The sequence below is a fragment of the Oncorhynchus tshawytscha genome, unplaced genomic scaffold, assembly GCF_018296145.1.
Source record: "Oncorhynchus tshawytscha isolate Ot180627B unplaced genomic scaffold, Otsh_v2.0 Un_contig_7015_pilon_pilon, whole genome shotgun sequence".
Taxonomy (NCBI): Eukaryota; Metazoa; Chordata; class Actinopteri; order Salmoniformes; family Salmonidae; genus Oncorhynchus; species Oncorhynchus tshawytscha.
Window position 1 is genome coordinate 43,699 of NW_024609765.1, and position 24,672 is coordinate 68,370.

A 24,672-nucleotide genomic window follows, 5' to 3' on the forward strand; every position below is an offset into this window, starting at 1 on the left:
GTTCTATTCTGACTATATCATTCCAATGACAGGTTCATTTGCATGCATTTTCTTTATTCAAAAACAGTTCAAAATAACAAAACATGGGTAAGTACGATACAATGCGTTTTAAATAAAAACCCAAATATAGACTGACACACCTGCCACCACTTTGTACAGTGCATCAGTAGCCGACACAATGTTACACATAGTACACGAAATTGTCCCACCAAGTGCAATCTTTCCAGCATTAAACATACTTAGAATAAATATTCAATTTTAAATACAGTGTTAGATATGCTGTGTTTAGACGTTTACATTTTAATCATTTAGCAGACTCTCTTATTCAGTTGGTCATATATTTAAAACTAACATACACCGTCATGCTTCTTTAGTCATAATTTAGCACTGAGCAAGTGCCAGTAAGAGAATTTAGCAAAAAAATCCAATGCTGACCCATAAAAGCTGTTACAACAGGTTACTTGAAATTAAAGTACAGTACATCAAAGAAAAGCAAACTGAAAACAGCATAGATGGTAAATGTACTTTTGTTATTAAATAAGCATTACCAACCATATAGAAATGGTTCTAAATATTGAAACACATTCCACACAGAAAGCAACAAACCCTTGCACCTCATTTAGAATGCATGATAACTGAGTCTATGCGAACACATTAGTTAACACCACAACTTTTAGCTGAAATTGATTGAATCGTCCCTATTAAAGAGCATTCCGTGATAGGATCAACTTTGACCAGGTTCTGACTATTTATTTTAGCCAAGATCAAGCATCTCTTTACCTTCGCTCCATGGTATCTATCGGTTTCAAGAGCAACCATCTGAGCTTATCAATTTAACACACAAAACATTGAAATGGAGAATTTAAGTGATTTCCCCCCCTTCCGCAGCTGTCAAAACACAGAAGAACACTTCCAGAGGTATATTCTCAGTACATGATCTAAGACAATGGTTATATCCTCCTTATGCTGCCCATCAAATAAGGCAATTCTGCAGGTAGTTGAAACAGAACACATTGTTACGATAGCGGTTACAAATATGGCCATTTTTGGTAAATTACAAAAGTCTTTAAAAGTAACAGGTTTCATGTCCTCAATATAGACGGTGCACCACAAACCATTAGTATAGTGTATAAACAACAGCAAAGAGTTCCAGTATAGACATACTAACATCAAGGTGTTTGGACACTGACAACAAACACACGGTAAGGTGAGGTGACATCATTCCTTATGTGGAAGGTCCAGAGCAGCACCACACCATGACTTTCCCAACTTATAAGATTCACTATAGGTAAACAGCAATGTTAACTCCTATCACCAGTGGGAGGGGGATATGGCATGTACGATGTAGATGTGCGTGATTCTGCCATTCCCTACCATTCCCTCCTTTCTTTTCCAGTGCTTTCAGTTCCTCTGCTTCTTCAGTTGCCCCTAAGCCAGGGTTTCCTAAACTCCATTCTGGCCCCCGGGTGGACGTTGTGGTTTTGGCCCTAACACTACACAGTTGATTCAAATAATCAACTAATCATCAAGCCTTGATCATTTGAATCAGCTGTGTAGTGCTAGGGCAAAAACCAAAATGTGTACCCCCTGGGATCCCGAGGACCGAGTTAGGGAAATGCTGCCCTAGACACTGCTCTATGGTCCATTTTCACATTTTCCCCATATTGGTTGAGATTAGAATTTGGAGCGGTTGAGCTGAACCTAGATCTGTGCCTAAAAGCAACTTCTACCCAGGGCTCCTCTGCTCACTGGCTGCCCTTCAGGTTCTGTATGGCATTAAGGAAGAACTCATACCAGAAGAAGGTGAAGCCCGTGGAGACAGCTGCTTTCACTAGGCTGGGAGATAGGCCTTTGAGAAAGCCCCGGAGACCCTCCTCTCTGGCGATCTGGGACACACAGTCTACAAAGCCACCATACTTCCGCACCTGCACACAGTAAGCAGAAACAACACACTTCAATGTCATGTAGATGGATGCCCCGTATGACAGCCATCTTCGCTCTAATATAAGACCTGCTGTCAGGCACATGACTGAATGAGACAAAGTAATAAGATGTCTACCGTACCTGTCCAAAGTGGACTCTGGCTTCTTCAAACCCTCCCACCTGCAGTCTCTTTTTGATGAGGTCAAAGGGGTAGGTCATTGTCTTGCTGATGACTCCAGCACAGCTTCCACATACCAAGCTTCTGAGGTTGCCTACAATAGAAAGGAAACAAGCAGTAATGTTCAGGTAGTTTCTAGGCCACTATCCTTCAAAGTCATGTATTTGTGTTCAGTCAGTGGTACTGGGCACTATCCAGGCCCTAGTTACAAAGTTAGTTTCCTGTTTGCTAGCCAAGCCGAGGTTATATTCTAGTTTCTAGGCCCTATACCCTTAACAGTCATTGCTATGTGTACAGTGTTGTGTATTTAAACAGTGTCATGTTATCAAAGGCATGACCATCCCTACACTGGCCACTGACCTCCGACGTTGCTGTCCTTGGGCGGTGGTCCCATGAGGTTCTTGAGGACCTTGTAGAAGAAGAACTGCAGGCCTGCGTAGGGGAACACTGCCACCAGTGTTGGGCCCAGGCCACGGTAGAACCCCAGGGCCCCCTCAGTGCGGTACATGGTGGACACAGCATGTCTCAGGCTGCCATACACCTGTGTTACAGATGATGCCTGTGGTTAGCTAATAGCTATCAGTAGCACAAGCCAAAGATTCAATGATAACACTTTAACAAAGCCAAAGTGTGGATTGCAGTCACTCCTTGTCCATAGACTGCCTTCAAGGTAAGGAAACAAATATCTAAATAAAGATGTTACATTTTTCTAAATGATCCTTTTAAGGGGTTAAGTAGTGTGACAGTTAATTATTATACCTAGTTTACTATAAATTTATATTTAGTTTATAAATAATAAATTACTGGTTGAAATTGTGTGGTTGTCGTTTTGGTGCTTGGCAAATTATGGGTTGCAGAGTTAATGGACTATTACTGCTTTTGATAATGGTACAATAAAGCTAATGCTTTTCGATAGATTCATACTGTATGTTTTTCTTTGTCTCTCACCTTGGGCTCTCCCTGAGCTGCGAAGCGTGTTCGCAGTGTGTCTAGTGGCTGGCAGGCTACAGTGGCAGAGCAGGCGGCCAGACCGCCACACACAAAGTGCACCCCTGCTGTCTGGCTGTCATATGCGGTGCTCTTGTGGGTCATCTCAGTCAGGAACTCAAAGCTGGCAAACTATGGAGGGACAAAAACACAGCCTTAAAGCACAGATGAAAACACAAAATTCAGACAACAGTGCCAAGTTATACAGCACAGCCATGAATGGAGACCACAGGGATAAAAACAAATCAAATCAAATCAAATTTTATTTGTCACATACACATGGTTAGCAGATGTTAATGCGAGTGTAGCGAAATGCTTGTAGTGTAGCGAAATGCTTGTAGAGAGAGAGAGAAAAAAAAAAGTGAGGCACATGACTATATATTATAATCTATCAACCCACTACCATGTGAGAGATGCTATTGAGGCGTTACAGGGCAAAGGCTAGCTAGGGACAAAGAGTTGAGTCAGAAAACAACTCATTCAACCACAACACTGTGCCCCAGTGTATGTTCCCTACCTGTACTGCCCCGAAGCAGACAGAGAGGAGCTGGGCAGGGACATGTCCTTTCCAGAAGGCAGGCAGCCCCTCCTCTGCCAGGATACAACGTGATGCCTGGAACAGACCCCAGTACTTCCCTTCAGGGTTCCTTGACGATACGCGCTCTATCTGCAACTGTGTACGCAAGGAGGGGTGTGTAGTGTCAGACAGGGGAAAGAGGACATTCTGCTATAGACATTCTTGTGTAGAACTAAATACAGATATGCACATGCACACACACACACACACACACACACAGTTGTAAGTCATTCCCTAGCAAATGCTGAGCACATCATCAGTGTGTGTTGCCATGGCCACCAGTGTGTTGTGAGAAACTGAGCATGCCCAGTGGTGTCTGAGGGTCTGGGTGTGGTGCTGTGACTCACATCAACAGAATGCAGCACAACCAAACAATGGTTAGTAGCAATGAAACAAACTTCTTCAGGACAAAAAAAGCTTGATTTCAGTGAGTCTCACAACACTGAGCTTTTTGGTTCGAGTCATAAAAGCCTGGGCAGCGGTTATCATGCACAAATAACCACGTTGTATGTTTACCAGAACCACTAGGGTTTGGCCACAAAAACAGTGCATTCGGAATGTATTCAGACCCCTTTTCTATGAGACTTGAAATTGAGCTCAGGTGCCTCCTGTTTCCATTGATCATCCTTGAGATGTTTCTACAACTTGGAGTCCACCTGTGGTAGATTCAATTGATTGGACATGATTTGGAAAGGCACACACCTGTCTATATAAGGTCCCACAGTTGACAGTGCATGTCAGAGCAAAAACCAAGCCATGAGGTTGAAGGAATTGGCCATAGAGCTCCGAGACAGGACTGTGATGAGGCACAGATCTGGGGAAGGGTACCAAAACATTTCTGCAGCATAGAAGGTCCTCAATAACACAGTGGCCTCAATCATTCTTAAATGGAAGAAGTTTGAAACCACCAAGACTCTTCCTAGAGCTGGCCGCCCAGCCAGACTGAGCAATAGGGGAGAAGGACCTTGTTGGACCCGATGGTTCCTCTGTGGAGATGAGAGAGCGTTCAAGAAGGACAACCATCTCTGCAGCACTCCACCAATCAGGCTTTTACAGTAGATTGGCCAGACGGAAGCCACTCCTCAGTAAAAGGCATATGAAAGCTCGCTTGGAATTTGCCAAAAGGCACCTAAAGACACTCAGACCATGAGAAACAATATTCTCTGGTCTGATGAAACCAAGATTGAACTCTTTGGCATGAATGCCAAGCGTCACATCTGGTGGAAACCTGGCACCATCCCTACGGAGAAGCATGGTGGTGGCAGCATCATGCTGTGGGGATGTTTTTAAGCGGCAGGGACTGGGAGACTAGTTAGGATCAAGGCAAAGATGAACGTAACAAAGTACAGAGAGATCCTTGATGAAAACCTGGTCCAGACCGCTCAGGACCTCAGACTGCGGCGAAGGTTCACCTTCCAAAAGGACAACGACCCCAAGCACACAGCCAAGACCACACAGGAGTGGCTTCGGGACAAGTTTCTGAATGTCCTTGAGTGGCCCAGCCAGAGCCTGAACTTGAACCCGATCGAACATATCATATCAATGTGCAGCAACACTCCCCATCCAACCTGACAACTCTTGAGAGGATCTGCAGAGAAAGGAGAAACTCCCCCAAATACAGGTGTGCCAAGCTTGTAGCATCATTTCCAAGAAAACGCAAGGCTATAATCGCTGCCAAGGGTGCTTCAACAAAGCCCTGAGTAAAGGGTCTGAAAACTTATGTAAATGTGATATTGCAGTTTTGTATTTTATAAATTAGCTAATGTCTAAAAACCTGTTTTTGCTTTGTCTTTATGGGGTATTGTGTGTAGATTAAGGGAAACAACTATATAATACATTTTAGAATAAGGCTGTAATGTTACAAAATGTGGAATAAGTAATGGGGTCTGAATACTTTCTGAAGGCACTGTAGTTCCAACTTACATTATGTTGCATTTAATTATGTAGTAGATTAGGGTCCAACGTGGCCATGCAACTAAAACATGCACCACAATAATATCCATCTGATGCTTACTGTACCTGGAATCTTATCTTGATGACATCCAGGGGGCTGATCAGGGCTCGGGTCACCATGCCTGCGGCTGACCCAGACAGGGCTGCATCTTCTGGGGCTAGAGCAGCGCCCTTAGACCCTGGGTCATAGCCCACCATGATGACTCCACGGCAGCCTCACCAGAGGACCTCAGGTCTGGGGAGAGAACATGTTATACAGCACAGGAGGTTGGTGGCACCTTAATTGGGGAGGACGGGCTTGTGGTAATGGCTGGAGCGAAGTCAGTGGAATGGTATTCAATACATCAAACACATGGTTTGATGCCGTTCCATTTGCACCGTTCCAGACATTATTATGAGCCATCCTCCCCTCAGCAGCCTCCACTGTATACAGGGTGACTACTAGTTTCTCTGAGAGACAGTCACTGTAAATATGGATAGGCTTAGGCTATGATTTGTGATTCACGATTCAGTATGTTGCTATTTTTATTGGGAGCCAATTCTGTATCACTTATTTGTGCATCACTGCCACTAGAGATAGTTATTAGCTGTATAAAAGAGTCATCAGGCAAATTCCACTGATCAATCATGTGTGATGGAAGTTGACTCTGCTGATGTTGACATGACACCTGCATCTAGCTGATAGCTACAGTAACTTACTGTTGTTGAGTTGCCTAACTAGCTAACTACCAAGTTATTGATCAGCCCTTCCTCCTAATCAGACACATGTGGGGATCACACACGTTGACTGCAATTGATGATCACGTCCTATTCTTCGGTACATTAGTTGCAGTGATTATTCATAGTAAATACAGTAGGTATTAACGTTCTTCAAAAAATACCATAGAGGACAGGACCTTGGCATAACTATGAGGTTAGCTAGCGTAGCCACTCAATCTGGTTTACTTCAATCTAGCTCGCAATTTATAGCTAAAATGTGTAGAACTGTCGACTCACTTTTATGTGCTGCTCTTCCATGGAAATGTGTGAAAGAATAGTTAGTGAAGGACTGATAAGGCTACATGTACTTCTTCTTTTCATACAATTTAGCTTACTCAAACCAATCTGGAGACTGGAGAATGGTGCAAATCGAACCAATCCGCATGGAGGGGTGGATCACGTGACCCTGCAATCCCAGTTGCACTACATGTGTTCCCCCTTATGACACGAGATGTCACTGTTGTTAAGTAACCAGTTTCAACATTCAGTACTGTATCACAACGTCTGCATAGTTTCAGGTAAAGTATATTGTACAAAAGTCATCAAATAAACAAAAACAAGACCGCCTAAGGTTGATGCTCTACAACAATATTGTTAAAGGTCCAATAACATTGATTTACTGCACAATTTTCCGTTTTATTGACTGTAGAAAAAAAAAATGTTAAACAGTCTGTGACCAAGACTCATTATATTGTAACAATCACATCATGTTAAAGTACATTAGGACAATAAAATCAGAGCTGAAAGTCTGTTTGAATCCCAAGGTCATATAGATGGTGACGTTTATTATAATCATTACAGAGTCAATGCTGGTGAGAAAGAACAATGTCTACTTTGTTGGCTCTGTCTCAATAGAGTGTGGAAGGAGGTGGTTGAGACCTGAAGACTTATGTTATTTCCCAGAGTGCCTTTAGATCAGTGGGCTAGGGTGGTATTGAGCCATGCAGATGAACCTGGTTGAATACCTGGTCGCTCACACATACAGTGGGGAGAACAAGTATTTGATAACCTGCAAAATTGGCAGTGTATCCCACTTACAAAGCATGTAGAGGTCTGTAATTTTTATCATAGGTACACTTCAACTGTGAGAGACAATCTTTTAAAAAATCCAGAAAATCACATTGTATGATTTTTAAGTAATTAATTTGCATTTTATTGCATGAGATAAGTATTTGATACATCAGAAAAGCAGAACTTGGTATTTGGTACAGAAACCTTTGTTTGCAATTAGAGGTCATACGTTTCCTGTAGTTCTTGACCAGGTTTGCACACACTGCAGCAGGGATTTTGGCCCACTCCTCCATACAGACCTTCTCCAGACCCTTCAGGTTTCAGGGCTGTCACTGGGCAATATGGACTTTCAGCTCCCTCCAAAGATTTTCTATTGGGTTCAGGTCTGGAGACTGGCTAGGCCACTCCAGGACCTTGAGATGCTTCTTACGGAGCCACTCCTTAGTTGCCCTGGCTGTGTGTTTCGGGTCGTTGTCATGCTGGAAGACCCAGCCACGACCCATCTTCAATGCTCTTACTGAGGGAAGGAGGTTGTTGGCCAAGATCTCGCGATACATGGCCCCATCCATCCTCCCCTCAATACGGTGTAGTCATCCTGTTCCCTTTGCAGAAAAGCATCCCCAAAGAATGATGTTTCCACCTCCATGCTTCACAGTTGGGATGGTGTTCTTGGGGTTGTACTCATCCTCCAAACACGGTGAGTGGAGTTTAGACAAAAAAGCTATATTTGTCTCATCAGACCACATGACCTTCTTCCAATCCTCCTCTGGATCATCCAGATGGTCATTGGCAAACTTCAGACGGGCCTGGACATGCGTTGGTTTGAGCAGGGGGACCTTGCGTGCGCTGCAGGATTTTAATCCATGACGGCGTAGTGTGTTACTAATGGTTTTCTTTGAGACTGTGGTCCCAGCTCTCTTCAGGTCATTGACCAGGTCCTGCCGTGTAGTTCTGGGCTGATCCCTCACCTTCCTCATGATCATTGATGCCCCACGAGGTGAGATCTTGCATGGAGCCCCAGACCGAGGGTGATTGACCGTCATCTTGAACTTCTTCCATTTTCCAATAATTGCGCTAACAGTTGTTGCCTTCTCACCAAGCTGCTTGCCTATTGTCCTGTAGCCCATCCCAGCCTTGTGCAGGTCTACAATTGTATCCCTGATGTCCTTACACAGCTCTCTGGTCTTGGCCATTGTGGAGAGGTTGGAGTCTGTTTGATTGAGTGTGTGGACAGGTGTCTTTTATACAAGTAACAAGTTCAAACAGGTGCAGTTAATACAGGTAATGAGTGGAGAACAGGAGGGCTTCTTAAAGAAAAACTAACAGGTCTGTGAGAGCCGGAATTCTTACTGGTTGGTAGGTGATCAAATACTTATGTCATGCAATAAAATGCAAATTAATTACTTAAATCATCCAATGTGATTTTCTGGATTTTTGTTTTAGATTCCGTCTCTCACAGTTGAAGTGTACCTACGATAAAAATTACAGACCTCTACATGCTTTGTAAGTAGGAAACACTGCAGATTTTGCAGGTTATCAAGTACTTGTTCTCCCTACTGTATGTGCAAGTCCAGGACCATATAGACATGAAAAAAACCTCTTGGCAAGATAACCATAGTCTATAATACTACATATACTGTAGACTATATGAACATAATGCCATGTTGATGATCATTTATTGTACTGTTAAATGCTGAAGGTCAATGTATTGTGTCTGTGCCAGTGTTTGGTCTGTTCTCCTTGCCCCCTGCAGTGTCCAAATGAGATATGCAGGAACTCGTGTAATCCATTGTGTCCCAAAGTTTTGTCCAGCCTGGCCCCAGCTGTGCTCACACACACACACACACACACACAAGACCTCATAGTTTGACCAATTTGACTTCAGATTCCGCTGTTTGTCCACATTTCTCCAAACGTCAAACATTTTGAAGTTGCTCCAAATGTCAAATTTCGTTTTGGACACCACAGGTTGAACCCCTGCTGTCACAAGTTTAGGCATTCATTTTGAATGGTTAAGTTAAGGGTTAAGGTTTGGAATAGGGTAAAAAAAAAAATCAAAGGAGTGCCTATACTTAGCTTTGAACACACCCTCGGAGCTGAAGTTCGCGGCTTAGGGTTAAAACAAAAACAACTCCATGGTTAAGTTTAGGCCTTCATTCTGAATGGTTAAGGTTTGGGAAAGGGATAAAACAAAAACAACCCCACGGTTAAGTTTAGGCCTTCAGTCTGAATGGTTAAGGTTTGGGAAAGGGATAAAACAAAAACAACCCCACGGTTAAGTTTAGGCCTTCAGTCTGAATGGTTAAGGTTTGGGAATGGGATAAAACAAAAACAACTCCATGGTTAAGTTTAGGCCTTCAGTCTGAATGGTTAAGGTTTGGGAATGGGATAAAACAAAAACAACCCCACGGTTAAGTTTAGGCCTTCAGTCTGAATGGTTAAGGTTTGGGAAAGGGTTACAACAAAAACATTTAAAACAAGTGTCTGTCACTGGGACTGAACATACGACCTTCAGAGCTGGAGCTTGCAGTTTACACCCATCTGCCACCCCGGTCCACAACGCTCACTGTTGCCTTTAATGTCCAGTTTTGGGTACCTGGACGGATGTCAGATGTCAAAGTGGATCATGAGCGACCTGGCTGCACACATACATACATACATACATACATACATACATACATACACTCAAGCAAGCACAACCAAACACATATACACACATCCTGCCAGGCCCCAGCTGTGCTCACACACACACTATGAGGCATGATGGATGGGGAGGCAGATGAACAAACCCCCCACTGGATGTAGATGGATAAAAACAGAGGGATGAATTAAGCAGCAGCAAGATGGTTGAAAAATAGTGGTGAAGTTATATTTTACTAGAAACAATGGCTATATATTATTCATGTAAAAGTTTTTTAAAAATGTATGTACCAATTCCAGATTGCTCCTGTAATGGAGAATACATTGGTTGTGGTTTAGCATTCAACTTCACCTGTCCAAGGAAAACTACCATAGTAGGTTCATCAGTTGGATAAATCAGTATCCCCGATGGACACTTTTAACCAGTATGAGTCTGAAAGGAAAATATCCCATGGTGATATTGGATTTCTTTTGATGTGGTGTACAGTATTCACAGAGGGGTTAAAATGTTATTCTACATTGGTTTTACCTTCAGTTTAATCCATGCATTTACATAACTCTACTTCATTGCACTGCTAGAAAGACCTGGATGCGTTTTTAGAAGTGATGGTTTGAGAGGCTGACCAAAACACGTGTGAGTGAAGATCCTATCCTGTAGACAAGTGTGACAGTATTTTAATACTGAGCCGAGAACAACATAGGTGCTGCTGTACGACTGTTTTCATCTGGATTAGTGTTTCTCTCTCTGGCCAGGACTCTAATAATCCGATTATTCAGAGTTCGCTTGGCGCTTCTTCAAGGGGGAGAAGATGATGGAGACGCAAAGCAAGGGCTCCTCGGTTATATGGCGGTGTCTCGGCGCATACCGTTACTGTTCATGCTGGTTCAGGCGATCTGCACTTCTGAAGTGAGGCTACGAGAGGCTATCCGTGCTATTAAATCGATTGGAAGTTTTTTTCTACGCCATGCAAGGCAAGTCGAACGCGTCCCTATGCAAAACGTGAGCAAAGTTATTTTAACAGGGTTTCTATTCTAGTCAGTCCACTGCAGTGCATCCCTGTGCAGTATACGGACATATAGAATGCTGCGCTCTGCTCTGCAGTCAGACTGCGGCTTTGACAGAGTTTTGAGAGCGAAATCGAAAGACGACTGAATTTAATGAGAGTGACTTGGGTCTTTTTCCATACCTGTCAATCAACGGGGATAGCGGTATCGACTATAGCCTACATTATGAGTCCTTCATTGTCGTTTTGATGGTGTTCAGGTGAGTAGCCCTAAATTCGAGTGGGTAGGCTATGTTTTGACATCGCCAAAGATATTGAAATAAATATATGTTTTATCAACAAAATATAGGCCTGTGTTTAGCAGTTATTTAGCCTACATGGCTGAGCCCTGAAATTGGACTTGAATTAGCCCATATTGAAGTTTGATCATGTTTACATTTTCCATGTAGGCCTGTAGACGTTTGAATAGCAAAAACTCATTAGAAATTACATTTATACATATGGGTGTCATGGGAATAATATCCAAAACCAAAACACAAAACGTCTGATGCAACCTGTGGATAAACACTCATCAACCACTTGTGCGTGTAGCCTTATGCCCTAATGTCAGGACAGCTTTATTGTTCTCCAGAATAATCCCATCAGATTATTTGTCTGATGTAGGAATAGGATGCCCATCAATTAGACATAATTCGTTTAATCCAGACTAGTTAGATTTCTCTGCCTGCCTGCCCTCCTGACAGGGCCCCACATTAAGAGGCCTACACAGGCATGCACAGGTCAGGTAAGGACAGTGGTGTTTAGTTTAGTTTATCAGGATCCCCATAAACTACTAAAAATGCAGCAGCTACTCTTCCTGGGATCCACATAAAACATACAAATACAGTGCCTTCAGAAAGTATTCATACGTATTTTGTTGTGTTACAGCCTGAATTCAAAATGAATTACATGTATTTTTTCTCTCTCACCCATCTACACACTCCCCCATAATTACAAAGTAAAAACATGTTTTACATTTTCTGGGCACATTTTTTGATGAAGAAATACATAAATACTGTCAATACATGTTAGAATCACATTTGGCAGCGATTAAATCTTTGCAAACCAGGATTGTACAATATTTGTGCACATTATTCTTTTAAAAATTCTTCAAGCTCTGTTAAATTGGTTGTTGATCATTGCTAGACAGCCATAGATTTTCAAGACGATTTAAGGTCAAAACTGTAACTAGGCCATCCGAGACATTCAATGTCGTCTTGGTAAGAAGCTCCAGTGTATATATGGCCTTGGGTTTTAGGCTATTGTCCTGCTGAAAGGTGAATTTGTCTTCCAGTGTCTGGTGGAAAGCAGACTGAACCAGGTTTTCCTCTAGGATTTTGCCTGTGCTTAGCTCTATTCTGTTGTTGTTTTTTATCCTAAAAAAGTTATTGCCAATGACAAGTATTCCCATAACATGATGCAGCCACCATCATGCTTGAAAATATGAAGAGTGGTACTCAGTGATGTGTTGTATTGGATTTTCCCCAAACATAACGCTTTGTATTTAGGACATAAAGTACATTTCTTAGCCATATTTTTTGGCAGTTTTACTTTGGAGCCTTATTGCAAAGAGAATGCATGTTTTAAAATATTTTTTTTTCTGTACAGGCTTCTTTCTTTTCACTCTGTCATTTAGGTTAGTATTGTGGAGTAACTACAATGTTGCTGATCCATCCTCAGTTTTCTCCTATCAAAGCCATTAAACTCTGTAATGGTTTTAAAGTCACCATTGGCCTCATGGTGAAATCCCAGAGCGGTTTTCTTCCTCTCCGCCAACTGAGTTCAGAAAGACGCCGTATCTTTGTAGTGAGTGGGTGTAGTAGTACACCATCCAAAGTGTAACTTCCCCATGCTCAAATAAATATTACATTTCAGCTTTTTTCTTCTTCTTCCCATCTGCCAATACGTGCCCTTCTTTGCTAGGCATTGGAAAACCACCCAGGTCTTTGTGGTTGAATATGTGTTTGAAACTCAATGCTCAACTGAGGGACCTTACAGATCATTTTAAGTGTGGGGTACAGAGATGAGATAGTCATAAAAAAATCACGGCAAACATTATTGCACACAGAGTGAGTCCATGCAACTTATTATGTGACTTGTTAAGCACATTTTTACTCCTGAATTTATTTAGGCTTACCATAACAAAGGGCTTGAATACTTATTGACTCAAGACATTTCAGATTTAAATTTTTAATTAATTCGTAAACATTTATAAAATATAATTCCATTTGGACATTATGGGGTATAGTGTGTAGGCCAGAGACAAAACAATCTCAATTACAATCCATTTTGAATTCAGGCTGTAACACATAAAGATGTGGGAAAAGACAAGGTGTGTGAATACTTTCTGAAGGCTCTGTACATGACAAAGTACAGAACAGATAGACGAGGACATGAAATAACATTGTATATACAGTATATACACAACAAAAATACTATTTACACACTATTATATACTCATATTCTTATATACAGTTCAATTAGATCTTTAGAAAGAGGAGAGGAAGCTGTGATACAATATATATATATATATATCCTCCTCTGTACGCCTATGTAGATATTCCATAAAAAATCTGCCGTTTCCAGCTACCATAGTCATTTACAACATTAACAATGTCTACACTGCATTTCTGATCAATTTGATGTTATTTTAATGGACAAAAAAAATGGCTTTTCTTTCAAAAACAAGAACATTTCTAAGTGACCCAAAAATGTATAACGGTAGTGTATATTGTATTTATTATTATGATTATGCCCCTCCCCCATAGTTGGAGAACTAGGTGAAAAACATAACAATTCAAGCAGAAGATCTTATGTTCCTCTCCTTAAATCTTATCCTCCAATAGGTTTTGCAAAGGAGGTAAGGAGAGGGACCCGAGGAAACAAATACATAATTGAGACTCACCCACTGCCAATATCAAAAGTAAAAGAGACAGAACCCAAATGATCCCATCGGCGGAGCAGCAAGAACTGTGGTCTGGGACTGAGGAAATCTGATATAGCTACAATATATAGAGCACATTCATAACCACTTTGATATGTATTATGGCACTATAATTGGTTTCCATTCAGCTTTGAATGTGGGACATTTGTTTGGATTTATCTGATGTAGTCTGACAAGCAGTGAAAATGGTGGTTGGTCCGTAGAAAGAGAATGAATAGAACGGGCTTGGAACCGCGCTGATCTTGGCAATTTGACTGGTAAATCATTCTACTCATTCTAATTACAAGGTTAGAACCATATACATAAACCAGTTGTCCTATCTCTATGTTAGAACAGTCAATGTTTCAGATTTAAAGGAGAGGATCACTGTCCCTGTACTCAGGAGTGTCACTGGCCCAGACTTGACATGTTTAACAGAAATAGAAATAGGAAAGATTCTTCCAAATACCCTGGGTCTGGATTATGCGAGCTAAGTAGAGCTTTGCCTGATATTCATTTGTCAGTTATTATATTCTGAGCCCTCACTCAGCATGGTTACTCATTGGAACGCACACTGTCAACTGTCACAACTGTGCCACGGTGTGCTATGACAGTGTGTGTGCATGTACTTTGTGTGTGTGTGTTCAGCCAGTCAGTCACTGTGTAAGCCTATGTACAGTGCCTTGCGAAAGTATTCGGCCCCCTTGAACTTTGCGACCTTTTGCCACATTTCAGGCTTCAAACATAAAGATATAAAACTGTATTTTTTTGTGAAGAATCAACAACAAGTGGGACACAATCATGAAGTGGAACGACATTTATTGGATATTTCAAACTTTTTTAACAAATCAAAAACTGAAAAATTGGGTGTGCAAAATTATTCAGCCCCTTTACTTTCAGTGCAGCAAACTCTCTCCAGAAGTTCAGTGAGGATCTCTGAATGATCCAATGTTGACCGAAATGACTAATGATGATAAATACAATCCACCTGTGTGTAATCAAGTCTCCGTATAAATGCACCTGCACTGTGATAGTCTCAGAGGTCCGTTAAAAGCGCAGAGAGCATCATGAAGAACAAGGAACACACCAGGCAGATCCGAGATACTGTTGTGAAGAAGTTTATAGCCGGATTTGGATACAAAAAGATTTCCCAAGCTTTAAACATCCCAAGGAGCACTGTGCAAGCGATAATATTGAAATGGAAGGAGTATCAGACCACTGCAAATCTACCAAGACCTGGCCGTCCCTCTAAACTTTCAGCTCATACAAGGAGAAGACTGATCAGAGATGCAGCCAAGAGGCCCATGATCACTCTGGATGAACTGCAGAGATCTACAGCTGAGGTGGGAGACTCTGTCCATAGGACAACAATCAGTTGTATATTGCACAAATCTGGCCTTTATGGAAGAGTGGCAAGAAGAAAGCCATTTCTTAAAGATATCCATAAAAAGTGTCGTTTAAAGTTTGCCACAAGCCACCTGGGAGACACACCAAACATGTGGAAGAAGGTGCTCTGGTCAGATGAAACCAAAATTGAACTTTTTGGCAACAATGCAAAACGTTATGTTTGGCGTAAAAGCAACACAGCTCATCACCCTGAACACACCATCCCCACTGTCAAACATGGTGGTGGCAGCATCATGGTTTGGGCCTGCTTTTCTTCAGCAGGGACAGGGAAGATGGTTAAAATTGATGGGAAGATGGATGGAGCCAAATACAGGACCATTCTGGAAGAAAACCTGATGGAGTCTGCAAAAGACCTGAGACTGGGATGGAGATTTGTCTTCCAACAAGACAATGATCCAAAACATAAAGCAAAATCTACAATGGAATGGTTCAAAAATAAACATATCCAGGTGTTAGAATGGCCAAGTCAAAGTCCAGACCTGAATCCAATCGAGAATCTGTGGAAAGAACTGAAAACTGCTGTTCACAAATGCTCTCCATCCAACCTCACTGAGCTCGAGCTGTTTTGCAAGGAGGAATGGGAAAAAATTTCAGTCTCTCGATGTGCAAAACTGTTAGAGACATACCCCAAGCGACTTACAGCTGTAATCGCAGCAAAAGGTGGCGCTACAAAGTATTAACTTAAAGGGGCTGAATAATTTTGCACGCCCAATTTTTCAGTTTTTGATTTGTTAAAAAAGTTTGAAATATCCAATAAATGTTGTTCCACTTCATGATTATGTCCCACTTGTTGTTGATTCTTCACAAAAAAATACAGTTTTATATCTTTTTGTTTGAAGCCTGAAATGTGGCAAAAGGTTGCAAAGTTCAAGGGGGCCGAATACTTTCGCAAGGCACTGTATATGTGTGTAAGCATGTAATGTGTATGTGTGTCTGTCTGGCTATGTGTGTGTGGCAGTGTGTATTCCCTGTGATTTACATCCTAAGTGACATACAGCTCTTTTAATATGGAGGATTAAAGATAATCCAGTCTGACATGTGACTCATGGTGATGATGGTAACTTCGTCCTCGTTGTCATGTGACTCATGGTGATGATGGTAACTGTCTCGTTGACATGTGACTCACGGTGATGATGGTAACTGTCTTGTTGACATGTGACTCACGGTGAGGATGGTAACTGTCTCGTTGACATGTGACTCGCGGTGATGATGGTAACTTTGTCCTCGTTGACATGTGACTCACGGTGAATGATGGTAACTTTGTCCTCGTTGACATGTGACTCATGGTGATGATGGTAACTTTCCTCGTTGGCATGTGACTCACGGTGATGATGGTAACTGTCTCGTTGACATGTGACTCACGGTGAATGATGGTAACTTTGTCCTCGTTGGCATGTGACTCATGGTGATGATGGTAACTTTGTCCTCGTTGGTAACTTTGTCCTCGTTGACATGTGACTCACGGTGAATGATGGTAACTTTGTCCTCGTTGACATGTGACTCACGGTGAATGATGGTAACTTTGTCCTCGTTGACATGTGACTCAGGGTGATGATGGTAACTTTGTCCTCGTTGACATGTGACTCACGGTGAATGATGGTAACTTTGTCCTCGTTGACATGTGACTCATGTTGATGATGGTAACTTTGTCCTCGTTGACATGTGACTCATGGTGATGATGGTAACTTTGTCCTCGTTGGTAACTTTGTCCTCGTTGGCATGTGACTCATGGTGATGATGGTAACTTTGTCCTCGTTGGTAACTTTGTCCTCGTTGACATGTGACTCACGGTGATGATGGTAACTTTGTCCTCGTTGGCATGTGACTCATGGTGATGATGGTAACTTTGTCCTCGTTGGTAACTTTGTCCTTGTTGACATGTGACTCACGGTGAATGATGGTAACTTTGTCCTCGTTGACATGTGACTCACAGTGATGATGGTAACTTTGTCCTCGTTGACATGTGACTCACGGTGATGATGGTAACTGTCTCGTTGACATGTGACTCAGGGTGATGATGGTAACTTTGTCCTCGTTGGTAACTTTGTCCTTGTTGGCATGTGACTCATGGTGATGATGGTAACTTTGTCCTCGTTGGCATGTGACTCATGGTGATGATGGTAACTTTGTCCTCGTTGGTAACTTTGTCCTCATTGACATGTGACTCACGGTGAATGATGGTAACTTTGTCCTCGTTGACATGTGACTCACGGTGAATGATGGTAACTTTGTCCTCGTTGACATGTGACTCAGGGTGATGATGGTAACTTTGTCCTCGTTGACATGTGACTCACGGTGATGATGGTAACTGTCTCGTTGACGTGTGACTCACGGTGAATGATGGTAACTTTGTCCTCGTTGACATGTGACTCACGGTGATGATGGTAACTTTGTCCTCGTTGTCATGTGACTCACGGTGATGATGGTAACTTTGTCCTCGTTGACATGTGACTCACGGTGATGATGTTAACTTTGTCCTCGTTGGCATGTGACTCACGGTGATGATGGTAACTGTCTCGTTGACATGTGACTCAGGGTGATGATGGTAACTGTCTCGTTGACATGTGACTCACGGTGATGATGGTAACTTTGTCCTCGTTGACATGTGACTCACGGTGATGATGGTAACTGTCTCGTTGACATGTGACTCACGGTGATGATGGTAACTGTCTCGTTGACATGTGACTCACGGTGATGATGGTACCTGTCTCGTTGACATGTGACTCACGGTGATGATGGTAACTTTGTCCTCGTTGACATGTGACTCACGGTGATGATGGTAACTTTGTCCTCGTTGGCATGTGACTCACGGTGATGATGGTAACTTTGTCCTCGTTGACATGTGACTCACGGTGATGATGGTAACTTTGTCCTCGTTGACATGTGACTCACGGTGATGATGGTAACTTTGTCCTCGTTGGCATGTGACTCACGGTGATGATGGTAACTTTGTCCTCGTTGGCATGTGACTCACGGTGATGATGGTAACTTTGTCCTCGTTGACATGTGACTCACGGTGATGATGGTAACTTTGTCCTCGTTGGCATGTGACTCACGGTGATGATGGTACCTGTCTCGTTGACATGTGACTCACGGTGAATGATGGTAACTTTGTCCACGTTGACATGTGACTCACGGTGATGATGGTAACTTTGTCCTCGTTGACATGTGACTCACGGTGATGATGGTAACTTTGTCCTCGTTGACATGTGACTCACGGTGATGATGTTAACTTTGTCCTCGTTGGCATGTGACTCACGGTGATGATGGTAACTGTCTCGTTGACATGTGACTCAGGGTGATGATGGTAACTGTCTCGTTGACATGTGACTCACGGTGATGATGGTAACTTTGTCCTCGTTGACATGTGACTCACGGTGATGATGTTAACTTTGTCCTCGTTGGCATGTGACTCACGGTGATGATGGTAACTGTCTCGTTGACATGTGACTCACGGTGATGATGGTAACTGTCTCGTTGACATGTGACTCACGGTGATGATGGTAACTGTCTCGTTGACATGTGACTCACGGTGATGATGGTACCTGTCTCGTTGACATGTGACTCACGGTGAATGATGGTAACTTTGTCCTCGTTGACATGTGACTCACGATGATGATGGTAACTTTGTCCTCGTTGACATGTGACTCACGGTGATGATGGTAACTGTCTCGTTGCCATGTGACTCACGGTGATGATGGTAACTTTGTCCTCGTTGACATGTGACTCACGGTGATGATGGTAACTTTGTCCTCGTTGGCATGTGACTCACGGTGATGATGGTAACTGTCTCGTTGCCATGTGACTCAGGGTGATGATGGTAACTGTCTCGTTGACACGTGACTCACGGTGATGATGGTAACTTTGTCCTCGTTGACATGTGACTCACGGTGATGATGGTAACTGTCTCGTTGACATGTGACTCACGGTGATGATGGTAACTGTCTCGTTGACATGTGACTCACGGTGAATGATGGTAACTTTGTCCTCATTGACATGTGACTCACGGTGATGATGGTAACTGTCTCGTTGACATGTGACTCACGGTGAATGATGGTAACTTTGTCCTCGTTGACATGTGACTAGAGGTGATGATGGTAACTTTGTCCTCGTTGACATGTGACTCACGGTGATGATGGTAACTGTCTCGTTGACGTGTGACTCACGGTGAATGATGGTAACTTTGTCCTCGTTGACATGTGACTCACGGTGATGATGGTAACTTTGTCCTCGTTGTCATGTGACTCACGGTGATGATGGTAACTTTGTCCTCGTTGACATGTGACTCACGGTGATGATGTTAACTTTGTCCTCGTTGGCATGTGACTCACGGTGATGATGGTAACTGTCTCGTTGACATGTGACTCAGGGTGATGATGGTAACTGTCTCGTTGACATGTGACTCACGGTGATGATGGTAACTTTGTCCTCGTTGACATGTGACTCACGGTGATGATGGTAACTGTCTTGTTGACATGTGACTCACGGTGATGATGGTAACTGTCTCGTTGACATGTGACTCACGGTGATGATGGTACCTGTCTCGTTGACATGTGACTCACGGTGAATGATGGTAACTTTGTCCTCGTTGACATGTGACTCACGCTGATGATGGTAACTTTGTCCTCGTTGACATGTGACTCACGGTGATGATGGTAACTTTGTCCTCGTTGACATGTGACTCACGGTGATGATGGTAACTTTGTCCTCGTTGACATGTGACTCACGGTGATGATGGTACCTGTCTCGTTGACATGTGACTCACGGTGAATGATGGTAACTTTGTCCTCGTTGGCATGTGACTCACGGTGATGATGGTAACTTTGTCCTCGTTGGCATGTGACTCACGGTGATGATGGTAACTTTGTCCTCGTTGACATGTGACTCACGGTGATGATGGTAACTTTGTCCTCGTTGACATGTGACTCACGGTGATGACGGTAACTTTGTCCTCGTTGGCATGTGACTCACGGTGATGATGGTAACTTTGTCCTCGTTGACATGTGACTCACGGTGATGATGGTAACTTTGTCCTCGTTTCGTTGACATGTGACTCACGGTGATGATGGTAACTTTGTCCTCGTTGGCATGTGACTCACGGTGATGATGGTAACTTTGTCCTCGTTGGCATGTGACTCACGGTGATGATGGTAACTTTGTCCTCGTTGACATGTGACTCACGGTGATGATGGTAACTTTGTCCTCGTTGGCATGTGACTCACGGTGATGATGGTAACTTTGTCCTCGTTGGCATGTGACTCACGGTGATGATGGTAACTTTGTCCTCGTTGACATGTGACTCACGGTGATGATGGTAACTTTGTCCTCGTTGACATGTGACTCACGGTGATGATGGTAACTTTGTCCTCGTTGGCATGTGACTCACGGTGATGATGGTAACTTTGTCTTCGTTGGCATGTGACTCACGGTGATGATGGTAACTTTGTCCTCGTTGGCATGTGACTCACGGTGATGTGGGTAACTTTGTCCTCGTTGACATGTGACTCACGGTGATGATGGTAACTTTGTCCTCGTTGACATGTGACTCACGGTGATGATGGTAACTTTGTCCTCGTTGACATGTGACTCACGATGAATGATGGTAACTTTGTCCTCGTTGACATGTGACTCATGGTGATGATGGTAACTTTGTCCTCGTTGGCATGTGACCCATGGTGATGATGGTAACTTTGTCCTCGTTGACATGTGACTCATGGTGATGATGGTAACGTTGTCCTCGTTGGTAACTTTGTCCTCGTTGACATGTGACTCACGGTGATGATGGTAACTTTGTCCTCGTTGGCATGTGACTCACAGTGATGATGGTAACTGTCTCGTTGACATGTGACTCAGGGTGATGATGGTAACTGTCTCGTTGACATGTGACTCACGGTGATGATGGTAACTTTGTTCTCGTTGACATGTGACTCACGGTGATGATGGTAACTTTGTCCTCGTTGGCATGTGACTCACGGTGATGATGGTAACTTTGTCCTCGTTGACATGTGACTCACGGTGATGATGGTAACTTTGTCCTCGTTGGCATGTGACTCACGGTGATGATAGTAACTGTCTCGTTGACATGTGACTCAGGGTGATGATGGTAACTGTCTCGTTGACATGTGACTCACGGTGATGATGGTAACTTTGTCCTCGTTGACATGTGACTCACGGTGATGATGGTAACTGTCTCGTTGACATGTGACTCACGGTGATGATGGTAACTGTCTCGTTGACATGTGACTCACGGTGATGATGGTAACTGTCTCGTTGACATGTGACTCACGGTGATGATGGTAACTGTCTCGTTGACATGTGACTCACGGTGATGATGGTAACTGTCTCGTTGACATGTGACTCACGGTGATGATGGTAACTTTGTCCTCGTTGACATGTGACTCACGGTGAATGATGGTAACTGTCTCGTTGACATGTGACTCACGGTGAATGATGGTAACTTTGTCCTCGTTGACATGTGACTAGAGGTGATGATGGTAACTTTGTCCTCGTTGACATGTGACTCACGGTGATGATGGTAACTGTCTCGTTGACGTGTGACTCACGGTGAATGATGGTAACTTTGTCCTCGTTGACATGTGACTCACGGTGATGATGGTAACTTTGTCCTCGTTGTCATGTGACTCACGGTGATGATGGTAACTTTGTCCTCGTTGACATGTGACTCACGGTGATGATGTTAACTTTGTCCTCGTTGGCATGTGACTCACGGTGATGATGGTAACTGTCTCGTTGACGTGACTCAGGGTGATGATGGTAACTGTCTCGTTGACATGTGACTCACGGTGATGATGGTAACTTTGTCCTCGTTGACATGTGACTCACGGTGATGATGGTAACTGTCTCGTTGACATGTGACTCACAGTGATGATGGTAACTTTGTCCTCGTTGACATGTGACTCACGGTGATGATGGTAACTTTGTCCTCGTTGACATGTGACTCACGGTGATGATGGTAACTTTGTCCTCGTTGGCATGTGACTCACGGTGATGATGGTAACTTTGTCCTCGTTGACATGTGACTCACGGTGATGATGGTAACTTTGTCCTCGTTGGCATGTGACTCACGGTGATGATGGTAACTTTGTCCTGGTTGGCATGTGACTCACGGTGATGATGGTAACTTTGTCCTCGTTGACATGTGACTCACGGTGATGATGGTAACTTTGTCCTCGTTGGCATGTGACTCACGGTGATGATGGTAACTTTGTCCTCGTTGACATGTGACTCACGGTGATGATGGTAACTTTGTCCTCGTTGACATTTGACTCACGGTGATGATGGTAACTGTCCTCGTTGACATGTGACTCACGGTGATGATGGTAACTTTGTCCTCGTTGACATGTGACTCACGATGAATGATGGTAACTTTGTCCTCGTTGACATGTGACTCATGGTGATGATGGTAACTTTGTCCTCGTTGGCATGTGACTCATGGTGATGATGGTAACTTTGTCCTCGTTGGCATGTGACCCATGGTGATGATGGTAACTTTGTCCTCGTTGACATGTGACTCATGGTTATGATGGTAACTTTGTCCTCGTTGGTAACTTTGTCCTCGTTGACATGTGACTCACGGTGATGATGGTAACTTTGTCCTCGTTGGCATGTGACTCACAGTGATGATGGTAACTGTCTCGTTGACATGTGACTCAGGGTGATGATGGTAACTGTCTCGTTGACATGTGACTCACGGTGATGATGGTAACTTTGTTCTCGTTGACATGTGACTCGCGGTGATGATGGTAACTTTGTCCTCGTTGGCATGTGACTCACGGTGATGATGGTAACTTTGTCCTCGTTGACATGTGACTCACGGTGATGATGGTAACTTTGTCCTCGTTGGCATGTGACTCACGGTGATGATAGTAACTGTCTCGTTGACATGTGACTCAGGGTGATGATGGTAACTGTCTCGTTGACATGTGACTCACGGTGATGATGGTAACTTTGTCCTCGTTGACATGTGACTCACGGTGATGATGGTAACTGTCTCGTTGACATGTGACTCACGGTGATGATGGTAACTGTCTCGTTGACATGTGACTCACGGTGATGATGGTAACTGTCTCGTTGACATGTGACTCACGGTGATGATGGTAACTTTGTCCTCGTTGGCATGTGACTCACGGTGATGATGGTAACTTTGTCCTCGTTGACATGTGACTCACGATGAATGATGGTAACTTTGTCCTCGTTGGCATGTGACCCATGGTGATGATGGTAACTTTGTCCTCGTTGACATGTGACTCATGGTGATGATGGTAACTTTGTCCTCGTTGGTAACTTTGTCCTCGTTGACATGTGACTCACGGTGATGATGGTAACTTTGTCCTCGTTGGCATGTGACTCACAGTGATGATGGTAACTGTCTCGTTGACATGTGACTCAGGGTGATGATGGTAACTGTCTCGTTGACATGTGACTCACGGTGATGATGGTAACTTTGTTCTCGTTGACATGTGACTCACGGTGATGATGGTAACTTTGTCCTCGTTGGCATGTGACTCACGGTGATGATAGTAACTGTCTCGTTGACATGTGACTCAGGGTGATGATGGTAACTGTCTCGTTGACATGTGACTCACGGTGATGATGGTAACTTTGTCCTCGTTGGCATGTGACTCACGGTGATGATGGTAACTTTGTCCTCGTTGGCATGTGACTCACGGTGATGATGGTAACTTTGTCCTCGTTGACATGTGACTCACGGTGATGATGGTAACTTTGTCCTCGTTGACATGTGACTCACGGTGATGATGGTAACTTTGTCCTCGTTGACATGTGACTCACGGTGATGATGGTAACTTTGTCTTCGTTGGCATGTGACTCACGGTGATGATGGTAACTTTGTCCTCGTTGGCATGTGACTCACGGTGATGTGGGTAACTTTGTCCTCGTTGACATTTGACTCACGGTGATGATGGTAACTTTGTCCTCGTTGACATGTGACTCACGGTGATGATGGTAACTTTGTCCTCGTTGACATGTGACTCACGATGAATGATGGTAACTTTGTCCTCGTTGACATGTGACTCATGGTGATGATGGTAACTTTGTCCTCGTTGGCATGTGACTCATGGTGATGATGGTAACTTTGTCCTCGTTGGCATGTGACCCATAGGTGATGATGGTAACTTTGTCCTCGTTGACATGTGACTCATGGTGATGATGGTAACTTTGTCCTCGTTGGTAACTTTGTCCTCGTTGACATGTGACTCACGGTGATGATGGTAACTTTGTCCTCGTTGGC

General features: G+C 43.4%; 2 protein-coding genes across 2 annotated transcripts in view; one reads left to right on the forward strand and one right to left on the reverse strand.

Moving 5' to 3' along the window:
• Nucleotides 1–33: 33 nt before the first annotated feature.
• Nucleotides 34–6,771, reverse strand: slc25a19 (solute carrier family 25 member 19). The gene is made up of 7 exons (XM_042317738.1): nucleotides 6,615–6,771; nucleotides 5,685–5,853; nucleotides 3,606–3,761; nucleotides 3,050–3,220; nucleotides 2,462–2,642; nucleotides 2,065–2,195; nucleotides 34–1,925 (listed from the first exon to the last, which is right to left on the reverse strand). Exons 2-7 carry the CDS (start codon nucleotides 5,814–5,816, stop codon nucleotides 1,746–1,748), a joined length of 951 nt encoding a protein of 316 aa, XP_042173672.1. The 5' UTR covers nucleotides 5,817–5,853; nucleotides 6,615–6,771; the 3' UTR covers nucleotides 34–1,745.
• Nucleotides 6,772–10,647: 3,876 nt separating this feature from the next.
• The window catches only part of LOC112225806 (testis-expressed protein 2-like), a 39,738-nt gene continuing 25,713 nt past the window's right edge, over nucleotides 10,648–24,672 (forward strand). The window contains exon 1 of the mRNA XM_042317753.1: nucleotides 10,648–11,292. The gene's annotated coding sequence lies outside the window, so the exon portion shown is untranslated. The remainder of the gene's footprint in view (nucleotides 11,293–24,672) is intronic.